The 9,890-nt window shown below is 40.7% G+C and overlaps 1 protein-coding gene across 1 annotated transcript; it reads left to right on the top strand.

Annotated features, from left to right (window-relative positions):
• The first annotated feature begins 1,197 nt into the window (after positions 1-1,197).
• Positions 1,198-5,172, top strand: edn1 (endothelin 1). The gene is made up of 5 exons (XM_007560080.2): positions 1,198-1,510; positions 1,630-1,780; positions 2,603-2,737; positions 2,838-2,912; positions 4,125-5,172. Exons 1-5 carry the CDS (start codon positions 1,213-1,215, stop codon positions 4,264-4,266), a joined length of 801 nt encoding a protein of 266 aa, XP_007560142.1. The 5' UTR covers positions 1,198-1,212; the 3' UTR covers positions 4,267-5,172.
• The last annotated feature ends 4,718 nt before the right edge of the window (positions 5,173-9,890 follow it).

The raw sequence follows: 9,890 nt of genomic DNA, 5'->3' as shown, positions 1-9,890 counted from the left end.
TTTGGGTCGCTTGGAGACAAGTTGTGGACAAACCGTAATTCGTATTGATGTACTGTCTTCACTTGAGAAGAGATCATGGACATATCTCCAAACTGAAATTTCCTGCACACATCGGTCTGTAAACGCATCACTCAGCCCCACTTTAGGATTCCTGATCTTTAAATGTAAGAAATGTAAAAATTCTTACACTTTTTGCTTAATCTTAGCTAATTTGATTAAATATATTTATTTAAATGAAACATTTGATTCACTTCTACATGTTTACGGTTAAAATTTAAGTTTCATTTTTATTCATAGGCTGTTATAATGTAATTGCTCTTGCTGTTGTTTTTATACGTTTCCACACTCACACTGAGGATGAGGAGTTATTTTTCAGATGAAGCTTGTTGGATGAAACTCTTTAGCTGAGAGCGCCCCCTGCAGGACAGCCAGAATAAAACTGATTCTTTTAAATAGAGAGGAACCACCAACGCTGGAAAAGTTGTAACTGTGAAGAGGATCCATGTCTTTTGTTCTGCTGGTTTGTTCGCAGAGTCGTTTCCTGCAGTGTGACGTTGAAATTTAGATCAAACGATCACAGAACAATGGATGAAACCAAACTGGTTTCAGTGGTTTTACCCCAGTAAGTATGAAACTGGTCAGCCTGCTGCCGTTTGTCCTGCAGTTTTCATATGAATCACTGCTTTAACTGAACCAAAGGAATGATCTGCACTGCAAAAACACAATATATCAAATATTTTAGTCTATTTTCTAGTCCAAATATATTATTACACCTAAAAGAAGACAAAACTAATTTACAAGTAACTTTTCAGCAAGCTATAGTTGTTAAATGTGAATAATTCCTTCATACTGATGAAACGGTAGTGGCAGACTTTGTGTTTTTGCAGTGTGATCCAGATGCATGTAAAAGCTGCAGGATTGCAGCTCCAGAGGACAGAAACTCTGCATGTTTATGCATATTTTATTTTTAGTGTTCATTTTTACTTATTACACCAGAGGAGTGTTCTAATCTGAACTTGTTTACTGGGAATGGCAATAACAGTGGGACTTATGGTTTACATAGTGAAGAACAGAGTCAGTTTTTTCTAGTTTTTACTTTTTTTTCATACTTTTTGTTCTCAATTTTTTCTAAATGATGTTTGAGAGTTAAATCAGTTTAGTTTTAGTTTTTCATTCCATCTCCTGAACATAAATCCTCAGTTTTTTGGCTAAATGGCCCAGAATGAAGCCTGTAGGTTCAAAGTCTCTAATTTTGGATCTGTGACAGTGCGCCGCCTGCTGGGTGGAAGCTGCAGCGCAGTGGAAACACCACAGGGACAAAAACTTCAGAGGGAGGAGGAAGAGGAGGGAGAGGAGGAAGAGGCTGCTTATAAAGCCGCAGCGCTGCACATGTGGAGCCAGAGAAACAGGATTCATGCTCAGCTCAGGTTCCTCTGCGGATTATTCCTCATTTCACAAAAGATGGATTTTAAACTCTGGATCTCCGCGCTGTGCGTGACGCTCTGCGCAGGTAACTGGCTCTCACTGAGCATGCTCAGTAAACCGAGAGGGTCCGGACGGCTGAAACGGTTCCGACACGCAGAAAGCAACTAAACTAAACCTCACGCCGTTTCTCTGCTTTCCTTCCAGCTCTGTGTGCGCCAGCCGCAGAGACGCGCTCCGCCGCACCTGCCAGCGCGCAGCGCCATGTGCGCTACAAGCGCTGCTCCTGCGCAACGTTCCTGGACAAGGAGTGCGTCTACTTCTGCCACCTGGACATCATCTGGGTCAACACACCTGAGTGAGTGCAGCTGGAGGTTCGGACCGGGTTTCATCCAAACCAACCTGACGCTGTTTGCGCAGAACTCTGCTGCGGCACTTTGAGCTGAAAACTGAAGACCAAGTTTCTGTTTTTAAACCGAACTTCCATCAGAACATCTCAGCTTTTCAGTTAAACAATAATAAACAAAGTGGATCAAGTGATGCACGCAGAAAAAAATTATATTTTAAAAGCTGAATTAAATAATTCATACATTCAAAAACGTAATTATCGTTATTTAGTCAGACTCTTTATATGAACGGACCGCTGTAAGTAAAGAAACTATTTCGCTGTAAATTTCTTCCCATTTCGTTTTTTCCCATTTCATACTCGAAGCTTCGTGGTTTCATCTTATTTCCCTTACAATTGCGCTTATCGAGAAATATGAAAATGATCATTAAATGATTTAAATCTGAAATATTTTTAGTAACTGGATATTAACTTATTACGATTTTATTATTTCCATGTCATTTGGTTCTGATCCTGTAAAATTTGATAGATTTTTAGGCTCCGACTGAAAACAAAACAAAGAAATAAATTCTTTTGGTAGAAAATTATTATTATTATTATTATTATTATTTATATAAACGTGAACAAATGATAGCAATTTACTTTAAATCATGAGCTCTCAATGATGGCAATAAAACGTCCAAAACTACAAAATAACCAAGACTTGTTTGCGGTATTACGCATGCGCAAGAACGTTTGTGGCGCACTAAGAAGTAGATTTATTCCTTTATGTTTGTTTGTTTCATTTTTATTTTATTGTTTCTCATTTTAATCTGAAATCTTCTCTCCTTCCAGGCGCGTGGTCTCCTACGGACTCGGGAACGCGCCCCGGGCGAAGCGCGACCTGTCGGTCTCCACGGCAACCTCGCGCGCGCCCAGATGTCGGTGTCTGCATGGAAATGACAACAGCTGCGTGAACTTCTGCCTCAGGTGTGTAAAAAAAAAAAAAACATCACTCAGGCACCTGCGTAACCGTGAGAACTGGTTTGTGCGCGTGGCGCTGACTGGAATGTGATCTCGTGCGATGCAGGTCAGAGATGGCGACGGGCGCACGCATGCGCTCTCCAGGTCACGCGCGGACAGAAGACACGGGCGAACCCGACAGGTGAGTCAAACAGAACACAGGTGGATCGGAACATCCTGGAACGGCAGGTGTTCCTGCAGAACTTCCGGGTTCTTCCCGGATGTTCCCTGCAGCTCAACCTTCATGTTCCGTCATGTTCGCACAGCAGTCCCGGTTCGTTCAGGGAATCTGGATCCGACCAGAACTTTACCCGCCTCGCTCATGTTTCCCGCCTTCTGGACCGGTTCCGGTCTCAAACGTCCATCCATCACGTGACTTTAATGACATCAGGAGGAATAAACACCTGCAGCTGCTGCAGCTTCAGGGACTAAAATCTTTGTGAAAAACACAAGTTACCAAATCTGAGTCCTTCTGAAGCGTACGTCACCCCGTTTATAAATATGCAGAAAACTCAGAGAATCTGGAAAATTCAGAAGGAAACACTCTAAAGGAAAGAAATTCATAAAAAATAGTAAATTCTTGGAAAAACTTTTAAAAATTCCAGAATCAACAAAGAAAAAATGGTTTTGTACCATAGAATTCATATATATTTTCTTGATCTTGTGTTTTCTTTTTGTGATGGACATTTTTCAAAATGGCTGCCATGGTTTTAATGGAGAATATATATTTGTGCTAAAATCGGCAGTAGCTATTAGCAAACTAGCTAAACAAGAATTTAACTCCACCAACACTAAACGACTAGACACAAAAAATTAGTGGAAGCTAATGCTAAACCGCTAAACACACAAAAAATAGGTAAGCTAACGCTAACCATTGAGACGAACGTCTGCGTCTCATCTTCATCTCCTTCCAGTTTCTGACTGTTGTACATATAATCACTTTAAAGTTGCATGAATCAAATGACCAAAGTCAAAAACTGGATGTAACATAAACTTCATCCAATATATGAAAATAGGGAACATTTTATGGCAAGAATTGGTTTTAAAGGCTCAAAAATGGCAGCCATCTTGAAAAATGTTCATCATCCTGAAATTCAACCATTTAATGGGAAAAATCAGAGAACCTGAATTTTCTGCCCGTATCCGTAGTTGAAATATTTTTCCAGTAGTATGCTTCATTAGAACAGACAATGAAAAACTGAGGATCCAGCCTCCCTGAACTCCTTCCTGTCACCTGACCTGCTTCCTGTTTGCTTTTGTGGGCGGAGCTTAGACTTTGTGGTTCTGTTTCTATAAATATATTCTTCAGTAAAGTTTCTGGTTCTGGTTTCTGATGACTGTTGTTCCTCTGCAGGTCTGAGGGCGCCAGCGCCGCCGGCCGGGTCCAGCCCGCAGTGTTCGGAGCGGTCCGGCGGATCCGCCTGATGCTGGAGAAATGGCCGGCGCGGCGGCATCACCGGGCCAGAGCGTGGCAGGGCGACAGCGCCGCATCCTAAATGGGACGCATCCCCTCAGAGTTCAGACTGAAACACACGGCAGCAGGGCCGTAACCGGAGCTGAGCGGCGCCAGGGGCCGGGAGCGGACCCCTGGGCTGCAGTGGCCCCCCGCAGGTGGAAAACACCTGGACCCGATTCCCACAGAGCAAACAGAGACTCAGGGATTAGAGCCGCAGTCTCACGGGAAACATGGAAGAGTCGCAAAACCTCAATATTTCCTGGTCAAAGAGAAAATAATATTTTGAATAATTTCATCAAATGTTTGAGAAAGCCAAGAAACGAGAGCTGCATCCCATGTAGGATGCAAAGAAATCGAGATCCAGAGAAGAAAATCTGATTTTCATCCTGAAAGCTTTTTTTCATGTACTTATTATTTTTACAGCCTGAATGATGTTAGAAGTTTAAATAGTTTGTATTTTTAAGACAGAAACTGTTTATTTGGTCAGTAAGATTTTCATCTTGTCTGAAATGTATTTAAAGTCTTAAAAATTATTTTTTTTAACTAAAGTGTTTAAATCTAAAATATGGTGGAAACTGTACCACGTTTTCCTGATCCGCTCCATGTTTTCCTGATCCGCTCCACGTTTTCCGTTTTGAGGCCGTTTTTATCTGGAAAACGACTTGGACTGAAAGTGGGACTCTGAAAGAAGCATTTCAAAATAAACGCGAGGAAGAGGAGCTGAGGTGATGATGATGATGTCAGTGAAGGTGCTCCGGTTTTCCTCGGACTCGACTGAAACCAGAACCGCTGGACTTTTTTTCTCTTCACTCCTGTAATTTATGTTTTCCTCTCTGATTTATTTATTAATTCCTGCGGAGGCCATATTGGTCCGTCTCATGTTTGTCGGGTTCATTTCTGTGAAATGGTGCCGAATTCTGGCCAATAAATTTATTTATCACTAACAGACCGTCTCCATGGTTACTGTCGCATGTTTTTCCATCTGGCTGTGGATCCAAACAGGGGAAATCTGAGCAGAACTTCACTAAATTATCATCAGAAACCAAAAACACATCCAGAAGGATTCAAGTTCTGAAAAGCTCAAAGTTTTCATGAAAACACATCAGAAACAAAATCCATAAATAAGACTTCAGATGATCAGAAATCAAGATGAGCATGAAACAGAAACTTCAAAAACAGCTAAAAATATCCAAACCCGATGCTGATGATGTTCCAGACTATTAGGAGCTGCGACTGTTTTAACTGGGAATCAGAATCCATGAGGCTGAAAAACCCAAAATAAAAGAAAATACTGAGGCTCATTCAAAAACAAACCTGCTGCAAACATCACCACACGTCTCCACTGAGCCCCACCTGACGGAAACAAACATCACCCACCAGGTTTAACCTGCACAGAACCAAGACGAGCCGGTTCTGTACCTCTGGTACCGGCCCAGAGTTACACCTGGAGCCGTTCTAGAATCAGTTCTAGGATAGAAACCTGAAGGTTTCAGGAACAAAGACGGTTAATTCTGGAAAAATAAACTTTTGTGGGTTTTCTTCATCAGAAGTAACCAGTAGATTCTCTGAATGGATCCTGAGCTCCACCGGTTTGTTTCCACACTAACCTGAAGGTTTCAGGAAAGTACGTTTAAATAATAAACCTTCCAAGTCCTGGACATATAACAGGATATTCTGGAAAAGTAACCTGTAAATTTCAGAAATGCAGAAATGTATCATCAAGGAATCTGACCTGTGGATTTGAGAAAAGTAACTTATAATTTCCTAAAACTCACAAATGACCATAAATGAGCTGAACGGTGTGTGAATTAACACTGAATATTTTATAAACGTAGCTTGTAAGTTTCAGGAAATTAAGTTTTGAAAAAATATACAAGAAATCCTGGAAAGTAGCTTGTAATTTAATGTAAAGTCGCAGCGTGCTACATGGCTTTTATTTCTTTAAATTTGTAACCTGGTTTTTATTTGCTTTTTGATGGAAGAAGCTTGTAAACGTGTCAGCATATCGATTGCATCCTGAGGGTCTGCAGATGAAAACTTTTACTCCGACATATGATGCGATATGCATTGTCTCTTTTGAAATAAATATATAATTTTTGAAGAACAACCTGTAAGTTTCAGGAATGTTCTGTTTACGTTCCAGAAAAGCAACCTAGAATTTCCAAAATTAACTAATTTAAGCAACATGTAAGTTTCAGAAATGCAACCTTAACATTAAAGTATGTGGCCAGGAAACGGGGAAAAGTAATTTGCAGTTTTAAAAAAGTAAACCGTAAATTACTGTAAAGTAAGCTGTGCAATCTGGGAATGTGTCCTGAACATTATAAGAAGGCAACCTGTAACTCTGAGGAATGTCAGCTGCAGTGCTATAAAAACAGAGGAATTTATTCTCGTTCAGTCCTCCTGATGACGCTTCTTGTTATGCAACTAATAATCTGTTAATGTTCATAATGCTGCCACTAACTCTGCGGTTACAACGAGTCCAGACGTGTTTACTTCAGTATTTATTTCACCTCCAGATCAGAGATGAAGCAGCAAAACCAAAAGTGAGAGTTGAAGTTTGTGGAGAAGAGGAGCAGCGTGTTGAGCGAAGAGTCGGCCGCCGCTCTTTAATCTCAGAACCAAATCAGAGTAAACAGATTGTCATGATCCCGGAGCGGATTCTGTCAGCAGGCCGGATTTAAACACACATCCAGCTCCGTGTTGGTTTCCACCCTGTAATGATCCTCAGAAAAACTCAGCAGTTATTTTTTCAGATCCAGGTCAGCAGCCGACTGCCTCATCGCTTCACCACAAACCCACTCTGCTTAAAATCAGCGCAAAGGTGACGAAAGATGTTCTTCAGATCTGTGGCCTAAACAAAACATGCTCACTTCATTAAAATCATTCTTAGATTAGAGAAATTACGATCCAGGAACAGAGTGTCTTCAGTCAGAGGCTTCTTCAAATTCGTTGTAACACAGACTGCTACAGGAGAGCATGCCTGTTAAATTAAATGAGTTACAACAATATTTCACTGCAATGAAATACTTTTGGATTTGGATATAAAATCAGCTGACCAAACATGCTGGACCTCAGCGTGGGTTGCTAAGTGACAGCCTGGCCTTTGCTGGGGTTGCTAGGTAACGAGCAGTGCCTGCTGATTTGTCACGTTACATCTGGAAGGACTTTGAAACATTTTCCTGTCACCAAAATCTTTAACTTAGGAAATTCAGGTATGAACTTCTTTTTAAAACTTTTGGTCGCTTTTGGAAGCAGATGAGACCCAAATGAAAGTATGAAAAGGTGCAAAATGTGAATTTTTCATTACAGGTCCCATTTCAAGTCAGTCATTTTATCCGTCCTGCGGTGCAGGAGCTCCTAAACGCTCCCTGACAAGTCCGGACGCGGCGCAGATTAACGCGTGCCGGGTCTTTCTGGCTCTGGGATGTGATGCTTTAAGGAGCAGCGTGAATCTGTCCCTCCCGGTTAATGACTGTCATACAAGCTGTTTTTGGGCTCGGTTCAAACGCCGACACGCCTGCGTCTTGCAGCCGTCACTCATCAGGGATCTGCTGCGACTGGCAGCGGAAAACTATCCACCGCTGAGAGCTTCTAATCTGTCCGGCCCATTTAGCAAACAAATCTGCGGAGGATTGTGCGCCGCAGGCATTATCGTGACAAACGCTGCAGCCTGCAGAGCCTAAACATAATACTGAGGTCATGTTTCCCTGGCAGAGCCGCTGTTTGTTTGCGGAGCAGCTTGAAGACATGTTTGCCGCAGGAGACAATCAAGCTGCAAACGCTGCCTTCACAGACAGAAATGTGCCGACGCATGCAGCAACATAACGCAGCAAAGTTTCTCAAACACTTCAATATTTACTTTTCCACCACAGTTTAAGAGTTTAAGCTTCATTTGAAAGCAAATGAAAGTTTGCACTGCGTGAGCTTCTGCAAAGCTGAGTTTTTTATGCATCATAACTCAGGTGTAAAACCCACCTCAGATTAGCAGCAACTCTACGGTTCCTTCTGTTTCGTCTAAAAATCGAAACCAAACCTCAGAAAACTGCGAGCATCCTCAGCGATTCCACAGAAACTAAAAATAAAGAAACAGCCACTGCTGATCAAGGGCTGACCCTTCGATGAAAGCAGGCGTCTTTCCAGCCAATCCAAAGGTGGAGAGACATTAGCAATGATCCAGTTATTAAACGGCGGTTATAAGGTCATTTCTAAACAAAGTCAAACATTTAGCCTGAAGTCAGAGAATGCAAAACTCAACAAAAACTCAGAGGTTAAAGGTTAAAACTGCAGGTATTCTTGGCCATGTCCTTTCTGATCACCTCTGCTGAAAACATGAAGATCTGAATGTGAGAAAAATAAGGTGATTTTGTAGATCTTTGAAATTTGCATCATCTGATGAGCTCCTGTTTGTGTTTATTGGGACCGAGGGTGTGGCGTCACCGTGTCCCGCTGCGTCAGGAAAAACCGTTTCAATGTCCTGAGTGCCTGATAAACACATCGGCTGAATCACTCAAAGTACAGCACTGTGTCAGTTTGATGTTTTCTTACAAAAGTATTTCTAAATTAAATAAGAAAAACAAATTTGGTGAAAATAAACAAGATTTATATTTTTCTTTTAATGCATCTTTAAAAATAAAACTTGATACCACCAGAAAATCTATTTACCAATAAATGTTCCACATTTGCACAGAAAACATACTTGAGGCGAGTAATTGTTCATCGGCGCAGACCGAGAGTCTGCTTGGTTTTGCATGAGAGTACAGAATGTCTAACTTCTGTTTTGTTTTTGTGTCTGCTCCGTTTTCAGGTTCTGCTGGACGTTTCTTTCTGTGAACGGGGAGTTTTTCCTCTCCACTGTCGCCACATGCATGCTGGGTGTGAGGGATTGCCTGCTGTCGCTACATCCAGGACTGAATGCTGCAAGGCAACAACTCGGTGCTTTGCTGGGTTAAATTAGAAAGAAGTTTTTTAATCTAATTTAAATAATAAGCTGAACTTAATGCTCTGATTGGTAACTAGGACAAATCAGGATGTAATTAAACTGAAATTACTTTTTTGTACATGAAACTAAATGAAATCTATTTTAAACAAGTAAAATGTCAGAGAAAAAATAAAATTAAGAAAACAAAATAACATAATATTAAAAAATAAAAACAAAACTTCATATCCATTTTGAAAAGGAAGAAGACAGAGTTCATTAACCCCTTCAACAACTGTCTCTTCTAAATGTCCTACATTATTTACATCTAATTTTTACTCATGTCTCCATTTCTACTCTTTCCAGATGATGTTATATAATAAATTTATTATTATGCAGTCTTGAATGCCTTCAAGATTATGTTTGTGGTTTATTGGTTCTATATAAATAAACTGAATTAAATCTGAGTCTCTCTGGACCTGATGACGAAGTTCTGGCTTGTTCTGAGCCAACAATGAGAACTCTGGATAATAAATCGATTTCTGCCCATTTTATTGAAACTGGTGGAGTTTATTACCAGCTGCAGGTTCAGTTAAGCTCACCACCATAAAAACGTTTCTGGATGATAAAATGTTCCAGAAATTATTGTGATAAAAGTTTTGAGACCATTTTCCAGCAACATAATGATAATGTCATAATAATCCCAGAACTCATTCTCACAGCTCCATAAACTTTAAATTCTAATG

The sequence above is a fragment of the Poecilia formosa genome, unplaced genomic scaffold (assembly GCF_000485575.1).
Source record: "Poecilia formosa unplaced genomic scaffold, Poecilia_formosa-5.1.2 Scaffold112, whole genome shotgun sequence".
NCBI lineage: Eukaryota > Metazoa > Chordata > Actinopteri > Cyprinodontiformes > Poeciliidae > Poecilia > Poecilia formosa.
The sequence above is the reverse complement of the archived record's forward strand: the minus strand, read 5'-3'. Positions and strand labels throughout refer to the sequence as shown.